General features: G+C 38.2%; 2 protein-coding genes and 1 long non-coding RNA gene across 4 annotated transcripts in view; 1 reads left to right on the forward strand and 2 right to left on the reverse strand.

Moving 5' to 3' along the window:
* Window positions 1-978, reverse strand: part of agmo (alkylglycerol monooxygenase) — a 46,999-nt gene extending 46,021 nt beyond the window's left edge. Inside the window, exon 1 of one of the 2 annotated variants that reach the window (XM_035411462.1) lies at window positions 862-978. Coding sequence is in view for 1 of the 2 variants with exons in the window: in XM_035411447.1 (XP_035267338.1) it covers window positions 122-250 (129 nt within the window). In the remaining variant the exon portion in view is untranslated. Of the gene's footprint in view, window positions 1-121; window positions 282-861 lie in introns of those variants that run through there. The other variant, XM_035411447.1, reaches the window with a different exon arrangement.
* On the forward strand, window positions 223-6,925 carry LOC118224226. Its single transcript, XR_004764607.1, has 2 exons — window positions 223-354; window positions 5,915-6,925. It is a non-coding gene; the product is annotated as an uncharacterized LOC118224226 (long non-coding RNA).
* meox2a (mesenchyme homeobox 2a) lies at window positions 3,295-17,102 on the reverse strand. The gene is made up of 3 exons (XM_035411473.1): window positions 16,177-17,102; window positions 8,292-8,464; window positions 3,295-3,700 (listed from the first exon to the last, which is right to left on the reverse strand). The coding sequence occupies exons 1-3, from the start codon at window positions 16,670-16,672 to the stop codon at window positions 3,482-3,484; spliced, it is 888 nt and encodes a 295-aa protein (XP_035267364.1). The 5' UTR covers window positions 16,673-17,102; the 3' UTR covers window positions 3,295-3,481.
* Window positions 17,103-23,615: the final 6,513 nt, after the last annotated feature.

Consider the following 23,615-nt stretch of genomic DNA (forward strand, 5'->3'; position numbering starts at 1 on the left):
CGTTTTTTTAAACAATACGATTACGATGTCACTGGTTATTATAATTTATGAAGTTAAACTGAACTTCAGAAGCTGTTTCCAGGAGAAATACAAATTATTCATGAACTTCCGGTTTCCTCACCTTATCTACGTAGTCGGGCACTTCCTCGACATGCTGGAAGGATGTTTCATTTGGTGTAACCAGATAGAACATCGTACGAGCGACCTGATTTAAAGTAATGGCAGGAGTTTCCACTTCCATACTGGCCATTATGATTCAGGACTTAACGAGACGTATGGAATGGCGCGGTCTGCTTTGTCGCCCACTTTTATGTCACCAGAAGTACATCTCGAACCTTGGACTTGAGATCAAAGGTCAGTGTAAGTGCAGACAGCGTCCATATATCTAGACGGTCTAGAGACGAACGATTCAAACTGAATCTCTTATGGAACGAAAGTTCAGAACAAACATTAAAATCATTTTGAAAAAGATCAAATCAAACCATATTGATTTAGTGTATGTTATTATACCCAGAAAATGCCCGCACTCAACATTTTTTATAATTTAGAGAAAATAAATATTTATGTGCTTCTCCTTATGGGTTACAAAGCTATGTATAAAGGTTCACCACAGGTGTTGAGTAAACTACAAGCCAATTAGAGAGGAACTGCCTGGGCTTCTGTGTTCATGCAGTAGGCTAACCTACTCACGGCAGCCTTTGTAATTACAGCTGGGACAGAAAGATAGATGCCGTTTCAATTTAATTATGTTATAATTTAAAACGGGGTAGCCTATCGCATAGGCCAATTGGCGATTGATATCGACAACAGTATTTCTATCATGCACCCTTAAAAAAAATGAGAAATTATAGTTTCACTCACGGGCCCTGTTTCCTTGCCATATCAGTAGCTCTGCAGCTCCACTACACGGAATCCCAGAGTTATCAGTGTTGTCAGTAAATATGCCGGTCTCCAGACTTTGGGGAAAACTTTGAATAGAATATCAATTACAACGGATTTTTTGCATGTACAAAGTAGCCAATTCGAAGATATTTGAAGAATTTTCAACCTATTTGAGCATGAAAAAAATTCCAAAAGAAACGTGCATTTTTACACAGTGAAACCTAATTAAATACAATGATGCCATGTCAGCTATATACATCTACGGCGTAAAAAAAAAATGTATAGCGGTTGGGGAGTTTTCACAGCAGGCGTTTTTTACCCTCTGCAAGTCCATCAGTTGGAAACGCACCAACATGTATGCAAAAACTGAGAGAAATTGAATACAGCCCAGGTAGTTTCAGGGAATTTTTCCCTTCTTGAACATTCTGTTGAAAATCCTTTTGAATATTACTAGGTGTCTGTCATTATCATATTAATTTATTTAAAATTTCCAAAAACAGTACCACCAATTTCAGAGATCAGTGTAACAAAAGCACATATGAGTGTATTTTGTGTCGGCCTGTCTGCATATTTATCTCCCAGAGACATATACCAGTTGTGAATATTAATTATGCCTTAGGGTATCATAGGTCATTGTACATTAGCCATCAACAACTAGACAACTGATGAAAATTATGCTAAATCATTATTTTGGAAAAGTGAGCTGGTACTGAAACACAGTGTGGAAAAGCATTTCGTTTGCAATGTTATTTTTGGCCTGGCACGTTAGTAGAACAACATTGCTTTTCCTGCTAAAGGAAAGCATTTCTCAGATGGATCAAGGTGGTGCAATCATCTGTGATCAGGAGTAGCGTGCTTTAAAACAATGCCTTGGGGTTTTAAAAACAAGTAGACTGATCAAGATTTTTATTTTTCATTTACACTATAGACTTAACCTCATGTCACTCAACAGAGAGAAGAGGGTGTGGGAGTCCCTGGGAACAGTGGAAAAGTAGAATATTCCTCTGTATTTAACTGGTATTACTTTGTGTCAAAATGCACATAAAATAAGAAATAAAGTACTGTTCAGGTTTATAAATAGTAGAAATGCATGTTTTAAGAGCAGGATTATCAGCAATCTACTGTTTGTCAGTTATTCTGATGGCACCCTCTTCAGTTGTTTTTACTAAATATAGAAACTTACATGTTTAGGCCTCAGCCTGCATCAGCATTTCCATGTAGAGGGTTTCTTTTCATGCCTGTGAAACACCAGAGATCTGTTTCTGAAAAATTGCAGTTACTTGCAATTTCAAGCTTAGATTCAGGTTTAGTTGGAAAGCATATATTGTGCAGACTCCCCATTCAATAATCAGAAGGTATTGAATCACCAACCACTATGGTATGAAAAATGATCTTTTAACATCTTGAGAGTGGCCAAAAAGCAACTATGTGAATTAGAATGCATGCTCACACCATAGTTACAAAAGGATCAAGCCTTGACATTATTTTAAATGTAATTTTGCAATAAAGTATGGCTCATTTGGAGTCGCTCTCCTCATGTTTTGGCAGAACTCACAATTTTGCCTGGAGGAAAAAATATTTTGCATATACTCCATCAGCAGCCCTCTCCTTTTTCCATAATGATTAATTCATGTAGACTCAGTTCAAATCATTGGCATGCTTGAAATCAAGATCCATGTGGATCTGCAGTATGGTACCTTTCTACAAGCTGTTGTTAGGTAATGGTTTAAGAATATGTAATTAATTTAGTACAGGAACAACTTTATTTAATCTGAAAAGCATTTAATATGGTAGGCTACTCCTTTGCATAACTTTTTTCATGTTTGTTTCATTTAAAAATGAGATTATTCAGGCCACCGAATCACACAGTCACCCTAGCAGTATACAAGCAATGTTTATTATTGTGTGGATGTTATATTCTAAATAGGGAACTGTTGTTAGCATGTAAATAAGAAAAGAAAAAATACTGAGAACTATTTACAGGATATTAGCTGAACAAGTATTTGATTCTCCTGCACGTTTGATTTCATCATAGTTCGATTTCATCGTAACTTTCAACACATACAGTAGAAACCAATATAGGCAGGTGTTCAACAGTGCAAACAAAAGCATATGGCTGCCCATTGTCTTTGTAAGACACAAAATGTGGAATGTTCACAACACTTTGGCCAATCAGAATGTGTCTTAACACTTCTCAGAGGCCTTGTGCAGAAGAACAGAGATTCATATTAGACATGTAAAACTCATTAGGAAACTTCATATTTCAAGTGTGCATCTTCTATTTGATATTTTCAAATTAAACCTATGGTAGGTATTTTGTTTGATAAAGGTTTGGAATTTGTGTTTATTTTTTATCTGAGGTTTCCTTAAATGTGAATCTTAGTTTTAATGAAAAAACAAATAGCCTTGTAGTTCCTGCAACCCATATCATTTTTTGTACATTTATACATGTTTATGTATCTTTTAATTCATGTCATCCTTACTCATCAACGCATGAGCTATGAGCAATCAGCTATCATAACACCTATCATTTATTAGACGTATTCTTTCCTGAGTGAGGAGGCGGAGTCTGTTCTGTGAGGGCATGGTCTGCCGTCAATCATAAGTGAGCATGCTCCGAACTCTGATCACTGTCGTGACTGTCCTCGTTGACCAGGGAGTCTGCTGAGTGATGGAGTCCCGCAATGCCAGAGAACTCTGAAGGCAGTAGTGTCCCCTTTTTAACGTTGACCAGTTCTTTCTCTCGTGCCACTGCCCCTTGCTGCCCCCCTTTCACGCGCTTCCACTTCATTCTTCTGTTCTGAAACCAAACTTTCACCTGCAAATCAAACAAGAAAAACAGGATGAAGGACAAATAAATATTTATTCTGCAGAATACCTCAGACTTACTGTATCTTTTTAACCTGCTAATACAGAAATTTGCATCAGACATCAGACAAGAGACAAGCAGAGAGTAAGAGATTCTGCTCCATGGAAAGTGTTACAGAGCACATCTCAGCTCAGAAGCCCTAACATGACACATGCATATTTTCCTCGTGTTAAATTTTTCAAGTAAATAACCCTTGTAAAAGACAAGTTAGAGACAGTCCCTTTATAAGGTAAACTGTCTTCCAGGATAAGTGTTGTCTTTATGCTCCTGTTCGTATTCACATCCAATATGGTCGACAAATCAAATGTATGTATGTCTGATATCTGTGGTCGCCTGTTAACATTAGATTTTGAATTCCTTACAGATTCCTTGAATTCCTTTTGTGTGTTTAACCTGAGATCACATTCTTCTTAGTTGTTGCACTTGATGTTCCATCCAACCTGACAAAAAGCTTTACAACAGGGCATCTCTCCCTCATGGGATGTTATTTATCAGTATAATGTGGATGACGGGAGAAAGCACATACTGGAATGTTTACATTCATATTGAATATCAGCAGAATCCGACCTATGCAATCTCTATGATCGAAACTGGATTTGGACAGATCTGGTCTATATCTAGTTTCCTGTAATTTAGGCCATAATCCTCAAATATGACACATTTTGGATTTGTCAGGGAATTTAATCTACATCACAAAAAAGACAAGTATAAACTGGGTCAAATTTTTTTAGTTTAGAACAGCAGTAATCCCATGTGTGCTGTGTTTATGCCGCACTATATGTAGCACTGATTAATAATATTTCATGTGTCAAACCACTGGCATCATTGCCCACATAAAACATGAAAGCAGCTGAACAACTATAGCCAATGTCATGCGAACGTCATCACACAATCAACAAGAAAAACAGCGCTCGTTATCCTAAAATGTAAATCGGTTTTCCATTTCGAACGTGGGAAATTGTATAAACTGTACGGACGCCATGTCTGGAAGGTTTGCATTTGGCAGCTATTTCTACATCAGCAATTATGTGCTGATGCATCAGTCACATCTGCTCTCCGGCATCAAGCTCTTCCTTCTTTCCCTTACTCGACAAGTTGTTTAGTATTTACGTCTCCCAGAATGATGATTAAGCTGTTGCTTAAAACAGCTGATGCGGACTGGGCCCGACTAGCGCGGAGGAGCCTTCGACTGTGAGAAATCACCAAGGAGGGCTTCTCTCCGGGCCGGGTTTATTTTAAGGACTGTGGTACCTTGGGACCGCCAATCACACGACCAGGAAGTCCGTTTACGGCGCAAACATTTGCGTTGCCTTTCACCTGTGCAGTCCACAGCATCGATTACAATGGCTTACTTATTGATGGGTCAGAGGTCACCTTGTTATGAGTAAAACCCAGTGTCAAATAAAATACAGTACTGCATATATTTATGACAGTGGAACCAATTAAAGATAAATATAACCCTTTGACCCTTTAGCAAGTGTAATGCCTAGCATTGTTTTATGGCACTAAAAATACATTTTTGATAAATAAACATTGGTCACCATAATTTTTTTTAAATCTCAATATTTTAACAGATGCAACACAATTCCTCTCAGTATATATGGATTAAAACAGTATTGGTGCATTAGCAAACAGTTACAGTGATACCAAAACAATAATTAGGGAACTTGGGGAGGTTGCTCTTGCATTTGCAGTCGTAAATTTGGAAGATTGGCAGTTTTAAATTCCCATAGGCATAGGTGTTGTATTACTACACAAGCTACTGAGCCACACACTGTCTTTACTATAAGAAGTGTGACCTTAAAATATATCTGCATGGCTGGCAATTCTCTCAGTCAGAGTGAAAGTGGAGTATGGGTATAGCATTGACGTGGTTTTGGCAGAGTGATGTATCTAGCTACTTGCACATTCATTGCGTTATGATATACTTGCTCCAAAACATAAGGGCCACAAGGAGCTAATTATTTTCAGATGTTATGACATTAAGATATACAGTAATGGTAGGACCTTTAAAGTTATAGTTCAGATGAAACTGAAATTTGAATGCCCAGTTACAGCTGTAGGCCAGTCTCATCCCTGCAACATCCCTCTATAAATCTGTACAGAAGCACACGGGTTCTCCGAAACTCATATAGCCAGTTAATCTTTTCTTTTCCATTCTAGAATCCACCAGCTGTGATGTGTCCGATACTGCCCTGGAGGACTACCCATCTGATGCAACTGGTAGAGTCAGATCACAGATGCTGCCTACCTGACCAGCAGAATCTCTACTGAGAAAAAAAGGCAAGAAACCTTTCCTCTAAGGGTAATATTGTGGCATTATTCATAATTCCATGGGGCTCCAGCCACAGTGGAAAGTGATGTGGTCCACATTTGATCTGTGCCAGACGATTCATCGCGACACCCTAAGCCAGTGCTTCAGCTCGGCACTCCACTGAAAGAAATCTCTGATGACATGTTATTGCCAATGGTACTGAGAGTTCCATATGCACACTGACTCAGGAAGAAACCATCATGTGTGTCATGTCTTCAGGCTGTACCATGGCTCTACTGCCTCTCTTCACCATCCTTTCTTTCTTTCGGAATTTGCTTTTGGGATAATTATGTTATAGGTTGACTGAAAATGTGTAATGGAATTTTCTTTAGTGTAAAATGCTAAGTGCTTGTTTGTTTGGGTAACTACCCTTAATGAATATAACGGGGCCTTCTGTGCCTTCTTGGTGATTTGCCTCTGTGTTCCTGGGAATAACACTGATGTTCAGATGATATTCTCGAACTACACAATAAACCAGCTGCATTGCACTAACCACAGTCTATAAAAAATAAAGTGGCAATTATTTATTCAGGCCGGTGTGATACCCTACACAGCTAGTAAGTATGATGGCACTAATGAGTATAATTTAGAAAGGTGACAAACTTCTGGGAATCTTATTTCAAATCACCTGTCAAGTTATCACCATGTCTGGCACAATCATTACAATGGGTCAAATTTTCCCCTCTCTCTTTGCAGACTGGCTGGCTGGCTGGCTGGCTTAATGCCAATAATAAGTTTATGGAAGGGTATATTCTATGCATTACAAAATTATTTGAAACAGCACCCAGAAAACATGCACCGTCTTCACAATTAAAGAAAACTGAGAAAAGATGCTCCTGTTGTATCACAAAAATGTAAAATCCTAAATGATTCACTAAAACTAATCTCTGGTGTTATTCATCAACAGAATTAGCTGAATCCAAAAAAAGAAATAAATGATTATGTTGGGTAGAATAACAGATATTTACTATGCGGTCTGTTTTATTGATTTAGACTCTGTGATCCTTCCACTGAAAAATTATTCATATGGCACTGCTAACACTGAAAATGAACTAATTTTCCCTCTCATCGTGAATACCTGCAATAGTCAAATACAAACTGTAGCTTGCACAGAAGTGCTGAAAGCACAAGAACATCATAGTGCAGAGGTATTGGCTGAAATGAGCACACAAGCTTGCAAAGCTTGCAAAGCTAACCTCTTTAGTAGTATCACAGTAGAATTTCCTTCCTTTAAACATTTAGTGTAGGCCTCTATAAAATCTAACCCCAATACACCGTCCTTAACGCAAGTGCTCCTTTTTATTTCTTGAACAACAATAGGGGTCTAGTGGCTGTTAATAAAGATTAAAAACATGTTTTAAAAGGAAATATTTGACACTGCCATATACTCATTCCTGGAAGTAAAGGAAAGGGCATATGGCAGTAGTTTGATAAAAGGCCATTGTCAGCAAATGATTTATTTGTGCATTCTGTGCCCCCCTTTGAAGATTTACTGAGACAATGTGTGCAGGACATTACAGCACATCTTGTTGTGTTAAGTTGAGCCTGAATCATTGTGTCAGGAGTCATTAATTTGGCATGTAGCTACTTATAGTCTGCCCTACACAAAGAAACTAATTTGTAAAAGGAGAGGGAGAGGAGGAAGTGGCTTCCTAGACAGCATTTCCTTTGCCTGTCTCCATTACTTGTCTATTACCTAACTGGAAGAATACTCAGAAACATCTGGAATATGACATTGCCTCCACAGTCACAGCTGGAGCGGAATAACGCAGAAACTCAAAACAGCAGCCCACAAGTTTGGTAGCTATACCAGCATTATGAAAGTTGGCGCCCTTATCAGCTGTTTCAGTTGCCTGTGAGCATAGCGTACGGCCCTCTGTGTTACACAGTGACCCATAAAAGCACAGTATCGTCGTGCTTTTTGGGAAGCATCCAAGTCAGAAATTAAATGAGCTTCGTCTTATCACCACAGATCTATGAAGCTTCAGACATTTTGGTGTGATGCTGAAATTAATTAATTTAAACATGGTAACCGGACTAAATAACTGGCCAAAACAACAAGTCTGACCAGCTGCCTAATCTTTAATCACAAGCCTTTAGAAACATTTATCAGAGTTGGACATGTTTTAGTGTTGGCCATTAGAAATGGCTTTTTACTCATTTTTACACATTTTCAGAGCTGTGGGCAGATGGGAGTATTGCAGTAATATAGCATATGTCGCCTACCTGTCTTTCTGTGAGGTCCAGATTCACAGCTATCTCATAACGTCTCAGCCTTGTCAAATAGTTGTGATGCGCAAACTCTGCCTCCAGCTCTCGAATCTGTTCCTTGGTGAATGCTGTCCTCTCTTTTCTGGGTTTGCTGCTCACATCGGTCTTATAGTTCCCGTCCTGAGAATCTGGAATGAAAAACAGAACATTTTTTCAGACGCTACAAAGGAAAAAGAAAAAAATATATAACCTGTGATAAATGGCAGGTGCGAATCGGAGACGCGAATAATACCAATGCAGGAAAGGGATCTGGTAGGTCAAACAATTGGGGCTGCCAGTCACCGTTTATTGTACTGTATTGTTTATGCATGTTGTGAGTGGCTGGAAGGACCCAGGAGTGTCTGTGCGTGTGTGTGTGACTGGCTCTGGCAGCTGTGCTCGCAGAATGGGCCGGCTCTACTTTCCAATGTGGACTTCGCTTTTTGTAATATGGAACGAAACAGCTTTGCAGGATGTCTAAAAAAAATGTTTTAATTAAATTTAAATTAAATTAAAAATAACAACAAAAAACCTTAATGCCTTCATTTGTCGGGAGTAAATATTAAAGGGCAAATGATGAAGGAAACCCCAGGAAGGTGTTTAGTTGGATATGCAGCTGGTAAATACACTGTTTAAGTTCCAGTGCCTGCTATGTCCACCAGAGATGTCTCTGGGGTTCTTTTTCAAATATTCATTGACTTCCCAGAAAGCTTAAAATCAACATCAAGCTCCAGTTAGATATCTATGCTAACTGATTTATTCTTTTTGAAAAAATAAAATAAACCCACAAGTGAATTGTCAAGAAGAAAAAATACTTTTAATGGAAAATAACATATTGTACAGCAGTTGGACTGCATGGTATTGTTGGGAATCTGTGTAATAATCATGATTTTTCTCAAATATGAAACTCAAGAAATGGTCATGGTTCTCCTGTAATGGATGCTTAGTGTCCTTAGTAATGAAGTGGCTGGTCCCTGAAAGAGTCACAGCACACAATGTGTGCCACCACACATAGCAGTCAAACCCCAAATGATGCTACCTCACCTTTCTCCCAAGAACACAACACAAAAGCACTGTAAGCAGCTGCTGTAAGCAGGTTTTTAAAATACATTATTCCTTTGTAAACAGGTAACCTTATGGAAAGGTTTTTACTGTACTGTCCATTTTTATGATGATGATGATGATGATAATGATGATTATTATTATTATTATATTATTATTAGTTGTAGTTACAGTAGTAGTAGTTGTAGTAGTTGTAGTAGTAGCAGTAGTAGTAGTAACAGTAATAGTAGAAGTAGTAGTAGCAGTAGCAGTAGTACCACTGCTACCACAAACTGAATGAGTTCATAATCAAGCATATTGCTCAATGAAAGCAAGCAATGTTCCACACAGTATGAAACCCTTCACGTTTCTGGTTACAAATGCTGTTCCATAAGTACTCCCTTCAAACCCTTGTTAGATGCAGCGCTGATCTGGGCTGTTTTGATTCAGTCTAAAGGAGAGTTTTTCTGCTTTATTACTGGAAAAAATAAAAATACATGCTGTGTTAATTTTTTCCCTCAGCTTGCTTCTTCTGACCAGACTTTGTGGTTTTTCTTTTTTCAGGCAAGCTTCAATTTCACATAGAGAATGTTTCACTTTAAGGCTACAAAGATTGCCTAATAATTCATCTTTGGCCATGTCTCAAAGCGTGTGTTAATCCAACTGGCAATCCCAAACTAAACTGTAGATAGGGTGTGGATAATGAGCCAAAACACAGCAGTCAGGAGATTCTCCATTGCCACGTCATTAAGGAGAGAAACTAGGTCTGTTTATTAATCACATTTCTGTTCTGTCCACAAAGACTCTCGTTATTTTAATTAAACTGTTCAGGTTTTTAAGTTCAAAAGGGACTTTTGGTCTGCAGTTGTAAATGTCTGTACTGTATGTACAAATTTAAACTTTGATTTTACAGCAATTTTCAGGTTTAACTGTAAATGTTTTGCATCATGGAGACAGTTTTGTCCACATACTATGCTTTACATTTTGTTTCTCAATAAAGGTAGTCTTAGTTTATTTCATTTCATACAATCTCTGCTGTTTTGAAATCATCATTCATGAACCACCGGTTTCATTACAAAACAGTTTCCACATTAATTCATATAAAACTGAGGAGTCGGTAACGAAACACAAAATATTTATTTATTGATTTTATTTTGAATGTTTATGTATGTTAATAACTGAAAGCCAAGGGACTGATTCATCTGCCTTTCCACTTTCATAGCGTAAGAAAACACAAATCATAATGATACATATTTTAGAACTTTTCCTCTGATCTAAAACCTAGAAAACAGTGACAGTGATTAGAGTCTCTCTCTCTCTCTCTCTCTCTCTCTCTCTCTCAGTCTCTCACACGCATGCACACACACATGCACGCACGCACACACACAGGCAAGCACGCACACTCACATGCTCAGAAAAAACAGCCAACCTAAATCTGGCAGTTTTTTTGCCACTAATGAAATGAGCCAATACTTGCATTTACTCTCTGGTAAACATTGACATTGTTTAGGAATAAGAATAACGTGCCCAGCCACTGGAATCCAATCCAGCTCAAACTTGAAAGAGTCCACAGCTTTACAAGGCAGCCACTACACCACAGCAATTAGGTCTCTGGTGTGACTTTCATCCTTCCACAATAAAGAAGAGTGCGAGGAAAATGCTGCACTCAGATTGGGCCCCTCCTCACAGAAGGCCAATCACAGGTCAACCCGCATCCATTTCAATGAGTCTCCATCCATATAAATATATGATCATACGTTATATAATGTATGAATGTAATCCTGGGTACGAATGTAAATACTGAGTACAAATTTAGCCATAGAATCATGTGAAGCTACGCAGGGATAAACTGCTGGTGTTTTGATGGGTGACCTCCTGGGAAAGCTAAGATCCAGGGCCAGTAGGGAGCACTCTTCCCTCTGGACTAAAGATCGAATACCCTTGCGCAGTGAAGGAACAGCCCTGTCCTTTGGATTACTGTAGATGTTAAACCATCATTGTCATCACTAAGGTCCCACGAAACTTTCCAAAAGAGCAGTGATGTTAACCTTCGTGTCCTTACCAAATTCCCAAGAAATGGGCCACTTAATTACCCCTATATCTGGCTACACCATTCCTTGCTTTCCTACCCACATTGACTTCCGACGTCATCACTGCAAAAAATACATGTTTCTCTGCTAAAATCAGAAACAGACAAATATAATGCGTTAAAATAAAATAAATGTATTGCAAATTATGTTGTCAAAGTTCATGAGAAATAATATTGCAGTTAGGGTGAATCTGAGCCCATCTCTACAAAAACAATGAACTGTATTTCAATAATTCTGCTGCCAGGTGAGGTTTTCACTATTAATTACATAAGAGTGCAGGGTAAGTGCACCATGTTTAACTAGAAGCTGTCAGAGTTGACAGGTCCCTTGTATAATAGATCTATGCAGGGATTCTGGTGGGAGGGTTGGTTTGCGTTGCCCATAAGAGACTGGGCTTTGATCCAGTATCAGGTCAGCACAAATCCATGTGCTCACAAGAACATAATATGTGCGTGTTCAGGTCATGGAAAGCATTCTTATTTTAATCAACTGGAAAAATTGAGACAACTTAACCAAGAAGTACCCTATAGTCATATGGAAGAAATGCATTGATGCAGCTGGTTACATTTTAAAATAAAATTTGAATGCAAGCTTAGTTATTTGAATGCTATGTCTTTCGCAGTACCACCACATTATTATTATTATTATTATTGACCTATCACAAACCTAAAGTAAAACTGCAAATTTGCCAGATTTTCATGTCTACCCATCTTAAGCACTGTGCAAGGGGCACTGCACAGGGCTTAAGATCACTGCATGAATCTGCATGAATCAGACTGAGAAGAATCCCAGATTGCCCTGTTGCACCCTGTCCACACGTCCTTCTCAGCACCGCCCCACCGCTGCACCCCGCCCTGTCCCAACCGCACCAAACCGCGACGTGCTCAACATGCATCTGAGGAATACCCAAAAACAGAGAGAAGGATCAAGATCTAAACATACCTTAAACAACACTGTGCTTTTAAAGGGAAGGGGAAAAGACCAGGCTCACTGGAGGGAGAAAGGGCAGAGATGGAGAGCACTAACAGTCAAAGCCCTGGACACATTTCTGTGCAGTGAAGAGAAGAGGGAGGAGGCCTATTTTGTGATTGTTAAAATGGTCCATTTCCAATAAAACTGAGCTTTGCTCTTCCCAAATAAACAAGTCTTGCTTGTGTAAATGAAAGTGAAATGTACTTGTATGAAAGTAAAATTCCTTTCATCAGCATTTTGTAATATACCAAAGCATGAAGGATTTTAAGGATGCAGACTATTCAACTTTAAATAGTTTCTCAGAATCAATACACACAGGTGAGATAGTTCTGTTTAGCCTCAGGCTGCATCAGAACAGGCCGTTTAAGGCCTTGGGGAACCAGTCCCTCCAAATGGCATTGCTTGGATTGGAAAATTAAAAAGCTTGCTCTGGCCAGACAAAACAATCAAGATGTCAGCATATTGTGAAACCAATGTTGATACAAGAAATTTTTCAATTTTTTCTGATGAAGCATTGTTGTATACATGCTTCAGCTCACATTTTGACTCCAGATGCAGAAGCAAAACCATCCACACTACATGAGCAAATCGCAATATTTGGACGATTGATTACACCAACTGATTTCAATGACTACTAATAAAAACATGAAGTAAATATACAACAAACATATTTAGAGACCAATAACTACTTGGCATAGTGACCCAAGTGAGATATTTCTTTAACAGGGACAACATGTAATATGCACGCAGTCATGATTTACTGAAGCAATGCTTTATTTAAGCATTGCCCAATTACAGAACCAGATTCTCCATTTCTGCTGTGCTCTAAATGACATTTAACATCTTTCCCATAAATCTTATTAGAATTATGCATACTTACACTTACAATAGAGTATTAACTCATTTAACATTTGATTCAAGCACAACTGAAGTACAGCAATGGAACTATTACATGACATCAAACTGATTGTGCTTTTACTTATGACAGTGTGCCTCTTTTTACAATTATACATAAACTGCCAAGTTTAAATGGCCAAGCCTGCAAGACAGCTTTAGTGGACCAATCCTGACTGACTGAAAATGTGTTGATAACCAAAACATTTTAAATCAATCACAGCTTTATAGTGAAAAATAAAGTGTCATCCATCACTTTGAAGAATCTAGTTTTTATTTGAACAAGTGGCCAGCAGATTTGCGTTATGTTCTGTGCAATATTGCACAAAAAATTCAGTCATTTCATACTTGAATGGAACAATCCCTTTGTGAAGTTTGCATGTCATGGGTCCAGTTTATCACAAGAAGGCTCTACAGCGAGGACAACTTTTAAATGTAAATATTTAAAAGCTGTACGGTTGAAGACGGAATTGAATGCACATTAAGTCTTGTATTTTTGCTATTGTAACCTGGAAAGGGCAAAGCTCAGTGGCATACTGGCTATTTTCCAAACAGAACACCTTGCAGAATTGCTTCTCAATAAGTCTCAATACTGACTAGCATTATGCGATTCCTTTTTTATCCAGACTAGATAAAATGCATTTTATTTTTAGCTTAGCAAATATCATTGTTTACCTATTCAATAACCTGTTTATATTATATAACTTTCTATTTGTCCTGAAATATAAGTTCACAAATATCATGTTCAGACAGTGATATTAATTGATTTGCTGTGCTGGCAAATGGAGCAATCCCAAAAATAAATAAATAAATAAATAATTTAGGTTATGGCATTTGCAAATTATTTATTGCAGTATAAGACCTAATACAAATCAAGGTAGATTCAAATAAAATTTTGTTAAAAATCTTACTACTGACAATACATACAAAGTATATATAAAATATGTTCAGTCTTGTGCTCTTGGGGAAACACTAAGGAAAAAAATGTTATTTTAGCATCAGATATAATAACAAAGATATCACTAATCTGTCATACCATGTGGTAAATGACATCAGCAACTGCAGGTCAGTTTGTTATTTCATGTTTAGGTGTCATTTTTATTTTCACAGTGAGGGGACATTCAATTAATCTATAAAAACACCAGGGGTGACCTCAAATATGTTGTGTACCTGGTGACCAGACACACAGGCATAACGTTTTGCCTAAGAAATCATCCAAGGACCTAGGCTGTCTGATTTAAACAACTTTACTTAATTTATATTGTTAATATGTGTCAGATAATTTAAAGTATTGCTTTCAAAACAGTTATTTCAAAATATACATCGAAATGTGCTTAATCTCAGATTACAAGTACAATTTATTCATTAAATAAAAATTATATCTGAAAAATATATATTCTGAAAAATTATAATCGTTTGATGGTTTAATATCAAGCCGGATTTACTAGTCTCCTGTGTACACAAATGCAAAAGTCCAAATACCTTTACTGTCAAATTTGTAGATTTATCCAAGGTTTTGTGATCTTGCAGGTAATAGTATTGAAAAAGCTAACTTTCTGATCTAATACACAATGACTGGCATACTATGTTTGGTCTTCCAAATATCACCGCAAACATTCACAGTAGTGTTCTCAGGAGTCCTCTGATTTTTTTTTTCCTTTCATTATATCAGAATGAAAGTTTTTCACGTTATATTGGAAGAGTCATAAATTAAAGTCATAAGTTCTTATGATATTTTATGATAAAATACTGGCCTCTTTATATATAAATTGTAATTAATCTACAAATGCTTTATATGAAAAGTAAAAGAGCTTATACACTGGGAGGCTAATTTTCAATCATTTTATCGCTATTAATTATTCACTTATTAATTAAATATAATTATAGTGTATATATACAGCTATCTCTGTACATTTTACTCAGAATGTGTCTTATTGTTATACTGTACATTATAACACCAGATAACCTTCATCACATGTGCGCGGTATGTAGCGTATTCATTTTTTTCATTTAATGCTGAGACATAATTAAAAAAAACATTTTTTTTTAAATTATTTTCCAGGGTGAATAAATACAGCAAGCTAAAACCGGTTTAAATTTTGCCGTTCAAGATTGAGCTCAAGGAGCGCAGTAATATTACATTTGATTGCCGCACTACATAGCTATACAAGATCCGTATCATAAATAATTACACATTTCCTGCCTAAGAAGTGGATATGTTGAGGGATGCAGAGGGTACAGTATCTTTTAAGATGGTGGTATACTCTTTCACAATCCATGACATTCATTTTTTACAGATCGTTGTGCTTTCTGCGGTTTAAAAGGCGTAGAACTGAAACATATGGCATTTAAAAAGGCCAGAGGGGCGATGCCACACAAAGTTACTGGGCTTAATTGCTTTGCACACGTGAGGAAAAATCTAGAAGCGCTTTTCTGAACGTATTACTCTGCATCTCCCGCCGTCAAAGCCAGGTTTACAAAATGAAAGCGCAGCCACCACCTTGACTCGCCTCAAAATATCTGAAGCCTATATAATCATGAGTTACACTAATACACTTAACAAAAATTTTTTTAGCTACAGGTAATATCAAAAGTGTAATGCTTTAAATATACACACCACTCAGCAGACAGTATGTTTTACTTCAGTAATTTCAAACAAATTTGAATTTTCAAAGAATAAAAATAATATTATTTTTGATTGTATTTTTTATACTTCAAACATACATAAAGTCTCAGTTTTTCTAAGATTTGTTCTGAATATATTTCACTATTATAGAGTCCAATATTGCCATTTTACAGTGAGGCGCTGTGTGCGTTTCTTCACGTTGTGAAGGGTTAGAGGGCAGCCTCTGGCCTCTCCTTACCTGAGCTGTCACTTTTCCTCTTGCCGTTGCGTTTCTCTGCCTCAGCGGGGGACAAAGCCTGCCGCCCAAAGTCCCCAGGGACGCAGGACGCCCCCGTGGGTGTGTTGGCCCCCAGGCTGGGGGTGCTGGCGCACAGGCTGGGGCCGCCGGGGCACAGGTCGGGGGAGGCACTGTCGGGTGACGGGAGGCAGAGGCTGTGGCGGCCGCTGGCGGGCGAGGGCGAGGGCATGGGCGGGATGTGCCAGCCCGGCTGGTGCTGCGGCGGGTGGTGATGCTGCTGCTGCCCGGGATGCCCGCGGTGGTGCTGCCCGCCGAACAGGCCCTCGTCGCCCGGGTAACCCGCCACAATGCAGGAGGACGAGGACCCCGCCAGGTCGGGGTAGGAGACGTGGTCCGAGCGCCCGTGCAGCGCCAGCGGCGACTGCGCGAAGGCGGGATGCAGGGCCTGCGCAGACGCGTGAGGGCTGCGCAGGCAGCCGAAGAGCGTGTGATCCATCGCGTGGGACGCGGGCCCCTCCCGAAGAACTCGGCGCAAAAATTCAATTAAATAAACAAGCCTCGCAAGAGCAAAAGTGAGGAGGGAGAGCAGAGGAAGGAGGCAGTGAAAAGAAATAAAGAAAGAAAGAAAGAAAGAACTGATGATCCAAGTCCCACCACTCCTTCTGTTGCCTTCACCTCATATACCCAACTCTCCCTTTTCCCCACTAAAAAAAAGGCTAAGTGAATTCAAAACTTTTCTGTGTGTTGAAAGGGAGCTCCTCTGGTAATCCTGAGCATGCGGACTGTTGCCAGGCGGCACAGGGTAAACACTGAGCCCAAGATAAGCCTCTGAAGAGATTCTCAGATGACAGGAGAGGAGACGGAGGCCAGTGCAAGGGAAAGGTGGTTCCAAGGAACAGCTATGAGGGGGGAGCCAGCGCAGGGGACGTTATAAATAGGCTGTAATGTGAGAGGGAGGCTGGGTCACAGACTCTGCGCTACTGACCGCATGCAAACGATCGCCCTCCAAAAAGCAGCGCACAATAAATCTGAACTATTAAAATGGCTTTGCCTCAGGAAAAGCATGCAATTTATTTTGGACTCAGACTATCTGACCCCTGGTAACACTTTTTCCCCCCAAGAAAACTATTGCATCAGTTCAAGGATTTGGAATAAGTGCAGCAATGGCATCGGGTGCTGTTATAATACTGTGTGGCACTTCATCTGCTGATGTGTTTGCTTCTTAAGTAAATTGAAGTAATTTCTTCCCAGCAACCCTACTTTCAAGATCTTGACTATAATTGATTGTTGATTTTTCTTTTCTTCACATTATATTATGGCCATTGCACAGCTCATAAAGCTTGATTAATTTATAGTGGTTTTCTGGAACAAAGTGGGTTTGCTCTCCAGTTGCTTTGGTTTGCTTTTATGGGATCAAAGGTAAAAAAATGAAATGAAAAAATGAAAGTTTAAAAAACGGGTGTCAATGAAGGTGTTGCTAAAGCATCATTGGTCCATCTCAAGCAGGCTGTATTGTAACTTTTATGAAGTGTGACTGGTGAAGCACTCTGGGATGTTTCCTTCAGTAAGACACTTTTGGTTAAAGTTTTAACCCACTGGTCTTCTTCAGAATCTACAGGTAGATTTTTTTTTCATCTCATGTGTGATAAATTGTACTTGGTTATTTGAGTACAGGAAGCGTGTTTCCATTTTACATTACTTATTATGGGACATTTTGCCTCTGCACCTTATATCAAAAACATTTCACAGAACTTATGTTTATTTCCTCATTGCCCTTTAGTAAGAAAGCCACATCTTATAAAATGACCTTTCTATGGGGGCTCCTTGGTGGTGCCCTCCTTACAGTCCATCGATGCACTCCAATTTCCTGATTAAAGCCTGACAGTTTCAGTGCCGACTGTAAGCAGGACGATGCATGAAAGCCATGGTATTGCCCAGAAAGGGACGATTCATCAGGGGACGATTCATCTGCCTCCATGTTCCATAGAAACTCCTCTGATTAAAGAGAAATATAAAAATATGAATGCAAAGAAGTGGTTGGCTGCATGTTTTAGAGGGTAAGAAAGGTAGTGTGCACTCTGTGACCGATGGAGGACCTGAAGGAACATGATTACATTGCAGTGATGAGACAAGCCTACAAATTACCCGGTGGCTCCAAAGCTCCAAATTATGAAAAAAAAGGAATATAGCGTTTTTACTGGTGTACATTTAGTCATGAGCTTGTACCGGCATACAGTAGGTGTAAATTACATAATCATTTTCTGTGCAGTTAAACCAAAAAACAGTACAATGGTGAAGAGGAAGAAGAAGTAGAAATGGTGTAGTGTTTCTAGTTTTGAAGGGAAATTTTTTTCGAACTGTACATTCTCATTTACGTTTCAATAAAGGTTTAAAAGGTTTAAAGATGGACAATTTTTAAACATTCAAAAATTACCAATACATTTTGTTTTTGTCTTTTACATTGTTTAATATTTCAATTCCACCATTTAATCTTATTCATTTAAATTGTATCCACTGTATGCCAGAAAAATGTATTCCAAATGCAGGAAAATAAATATTTTTGTTGTGTTAGAAATATAATGGAACGAGCGCAAAGGAACAATTTGCATTTTTAAATTTACCTGTGAATAATCAATGTATTTATTATAATTCCTGAATTAATTAGAAATTTGGACATACCTCCTTGGAGAGGTTTTTCTTTTAATTATGCCATAAATCTGCTTCTATTTTTAAAACGCAGGAAGACAAAATATCAAAACATTATTTCTAAACTGTATTATTTCCATGAATTTAATTTGGTTTCTTTACATTATTTGATTTCTCTTCATACATTACTTTGCTGGAGTTATAGTCTTTGGACAAAGCTGACTGCACATTTACTGTTTACTGAACGCATCTGGGAACTTGTGGAGACGGGTGCGTCACTTTGACCGGGTGACCAAGGTTCATTCAGCCTGGGCCTGCACGTGTTCAGCAAATGGATGGACGCTGCACCCACTCAGCTGCTGCTGCTCCCATTAAAGCCCTATGGACGGCTGCTGGGGTGTACCGCATGTATGGAGCCTGCCTGTGAAAGGAAATTAAATACATTTTGAAGGAAATTGCTTTAGCAGACACAGGGGTGGCTGACTTGGGCGCCACGGCTAGCCCAGTCCTCCAGGATCCTGAACCGAGCGCACCACGTCTGAAACTCCCCGGCGAAACTCTGCTGTTTACCTTTCAAATTATGGCAATTAGCAGCAAAGTAAAGTTATATGTTTATCTGGCCCCTTCGCTCCGTATTAATACACATGAGGTTTCATTCTTTCAGCGTCTCTCTCTCTCCCCGGCAGTGCCCTGTGGCAGGGACAGCTTCATGAATCCGCCTCTTGTAGACCTCTCGCCCCAGAGCCGAAGCCCTAGTCCATGGCAGCGTCGGCCCATTGCAGTTCACTTTCCCCAGGACAGAAGGAGACGAGGCGCAGGAGCTACACCCAGATTTCCGTGAGTATTTTTAACTGCGTGACACCCCCCTCACAGGTCGGTGTTTGCGGCGATTGAGGCCGGGAGTGTGTTTTCACTGCATGTGCAGACCTTAGCTCTTTTTTTATTTTGTGCGGCGGGTGGTGAAGCTGGTCCAGATCTTTGGACGCTGAGCAGACCTGCAGGTTTCCACCAACCTGTCTCTGTCAATCAGCCCCGGAGCAATGGGACTGGGGTCTGGAGACAGAGGGGGTGAGGAGCAGCAGGAGCTGGGACCTGGGGATTCAGAAGATTGCTAGGAGACTGGCAGATTAACGGGCAATAATCTAAATACAGATTAGCATTAATATAAATATAAATTAACAGGTATTAATATAAATATATGTTTTTAATACACAAGGCCTATGATTTGTTTTACTTACCTTAATACACGTGAAAATGTTTCCCGCTGAGCAAGGATATTTGAAAGAGAGGAGCATTGCTTCACTTTGTAGGGTAATCATATAAGCATCCTGCTGCTTGAAGGCTCCTCAAATTCAATCTAGCATTTTACTGTTGTTTCCTATGAAGTGAACCCCCAGCCTTCAAAGAATCATGAACAACAGAGAAAGATACATTTGTAACTTTCATAACTGAAACAATTCTATTAGACAGAAAACGCATAACAAAAGATAACACTTGAAAAGAAAATCCTTAAACTTTAATCTGAAAATTGCTGCAGCGTAATGTTATAGATATCATACATGCAAAGTTGATTCTGCTCTTTAAATATGTTTGATTTAATGCAATATACAAATAATTTTTAAGTTGAAGTAGAAAAGGCCTTGAAGTAGCTTTTCACTTTTAACTTAATATGTGGCTTCAAAAGATTTCAATTTCTTCATAACAGAAAGTTTCCTAATTACAGGTACTCTTCAGTCTTATGCTAACATGTCATTTTATGAATATTCTGAAATAATAATAAAGTGACTTGATCAGATAATATAGGCTTGTTTCAGTCCCTCCATTATGCTATTTGAAATGATACATAATGTCGATAAAGAACACTGAAAAAAAGAAAATATTATTTTGCTGTATCACTGATTCATTACCAAAAACCTTCTACTCATGGCCTGGTCCGTATTAATAATCCATCACATTTTAGAAAATGTATCTCCCCAGCAAAATATTATACACAATCAATGTCATGATGACAATAATAAAGTAATAATTATATCTTTGTAATATATATGTGTGTATACTCCAATTTACATATCTACTGACAGTACGATGTGGACACCATGCTATGTATTGTACAGAGTGGTCAGTAAATGATATCTTTAAGCAAAAGAGTCATTAATGAAAGTAATGATTGATTCAGTACTGACTTCAGGTTATTCTAACAAAGATCACCCAACAGATATACTGTAGTAGTCATCTTTTAATAAAATTATATTTTGCAAAACAGTTTTAAATGAAAGGACAAACGGTATCATGTTACTTTGCTACAGAAATATTTTGATGGAAATGCACCATGATCACAACATGATAACGATTCACACATAAAAATAGTGTAATGAAATTATAATATGCAAATAGTGGTGACACATTTTTTTAAATTGTCTGAAATAAGCTCAGTATATTAATTTTCTTTTTCTTTCATGATATATGTTCTATCTGTACTCATTTGTATAAAGTACATATATAGGATTTAGAGTTTTAAAATCCTGCTGCAGTCGAACGTACTGAATATTATGTTTGTTATATAATTTAAAAAAGAGTGCATACTTTAGAGGAGCTGTTCTACATATATTTTTAACGGACATGTGTCAGCAATTTATCATTTTTCCCATGGGCACTGCCTGTTTCATTGGATTTAAGGAATATTCTGTATTTAGGTGGCAAATTTTCCGCAGAGCTGATGAAAATATTACTGTAGATAGAGGTGTTTCGGTTTTCAGAAAACTAGCATTTTATATAAGGAAATAAATACAACATGAAGGGTTATAATGCTTTCTTAATGAAAATGTGATTAATGCTGAAATTATCTGATTTGACTTTTGTGTTATTATTCTTTTCAAATATATTTCAAAAGTCATTTAAATTTACAATGGGAAGAAATACAGGGAAAACAAAAGATTGAAGGGTACAACTGAATTGTATTATAAATGCTAGATAATAGACAGATCAATAAATGACCTTTTGTCACATTTTAATTATTGTTTTAATATTGTAGCTCTTCGTTTAATTATTGGCTTTTATGGTAAATATATAAAAAGACCACTGGAAATTAAACACAACTAATTTTGTATTGTCGAGCATTCCACATTTAGACATGTACCTATAAACAGGGCTGTTTGTTACCTCTGTAGTATTAAGTTGCTTTTTTATTAGATCAATGATCAACTCTCTCGTTTCCAATTATACTAAAACTCCTTTGTTAAGGGTAACATAATTGCCGTTTTAACCATAGTTACCAATAGTTTGATTTGGACAACCACATATGGAAGAAAAACGGTCTAAAAAATATTTAGAAAATTGAAAGACATATGAATGAATTCACTATGGTTGAGATTATTTTTTTTATGCTTCTCAATGTCTGATTCACCTCTGGAGCCCGGGGGTAAAAAGTATCGGTTTTCAGGGGGATGAGCATCAAGTGAGTGTCAATATATCATATAAAGCCTGTAAATGCATTGGCAAACCTACAGTCTCCCCCTTCCAGTGTGATCTGCAGCACTAGTCCTAAGCTGAAGGACACTGTGATCCATAGTGGAGGGATGAATCTTACAGAAGGGGGCCATCGTGGCGGCTCGGCGGGTGAACGCTAACGGAATTCATGCCAGGCTATACTGGTGCCCTTTCCATGCTGGCAGAGCAGAGACAGGGGACAGCATTTCCAATACCTCCCCAGGGAGTGGGCGTGGTCTTATTACCATGAATAATATCACCTCACAGACAGGATATATGGTACTGTAATCAGAAATTGGATGGCTGAGTCCAGTCAGGGACATGGAGAGTGACTGGAGTGCGGGCTGCTCCAGGGACTGGCTGGGCCTGTGCTGCAGTCTCCAGTTTTAAGGCTAGCACTGAAGCTTTTGCTCAAGGATTGTGCCAATACTAAGTGAGAACTACGCTTAGTAATGTTTTTTTTTTTTTGCCCTCTTATAGAAAACAGAGATCTTTTAAAGTCCACAGGATTACCCACAACGCTACACGTGCAGCTACAGATTTATTTATTTATTTATTTAATTGCATTTTTATTGTATTGTTATATTGTGAAGTTGTTAGTTTTGTTCCATCATTTTAACTGATGCTACAGCTATTTAGTGTAGGGTGTGGTGTCCCTGTTTTGTGGTTTGAAGTGTTTTATTCTTGTGGTGTTGTAAATGTGATACAAACATTATATTACATTATATAATATTTATATTAAAACATTGCATTCTTTTACACTTTTGTTTTAATATATCTTTGAAAGCAAAAAAAAACCCAGACCAAGAGCCTGATATAAATTCTCTGTTTAATTATATTTAGCTAAATATTATAATTAATTTCACAGACAATGAAACTCGTTAGATTTCAGTCTGTGTCCAGCCAGAACAAAGCACTTCATGTGTAGAGACAATGACCTGTGAATAGCTCTGCAGTGTTTTTATTGCATTACTGCACCATACAGTCCTTCCCCACCACCTCTTTCTGAATGTCCTTTGGTTCTGACTCATACAAAATCTGCTGGCCAAGTTTATTACAACGGCATTGTCAAAATTTATCATTGCAGTATCTCTATTTACTTTCAGTTCATAAAACCATTTAATAAAATGCACAATGATTCATGAAAGTGAGGTGAATTGTTTCTGACGTAAAGGCATCTTTAGGTTTTTCATTTGCTTGCAAAGTTACTGCATTTCACGTTTCTTCAGCTTGTGAACTTGCCAACATCAGTGTTGTGCTTTTATGCCAACATCTGGCTTTTGTCTTTTAGGTGTATGTACTATATA

This window comes from Anguilla anguilla, chromosome 1 (genome assembly GCF_013347855.1).
Source record: "Anguilla anguilla isolate fAngAng1 chromosome 1, fAngAng1.pri, whole genome shotgun sequence".
NCBI classification, from domain to species: Eukaryota; Metazoa; Chordata; class Actinopteri; order Anguilliformes; family Anguillidae; genus Anguilla; species Anguilla anguilla.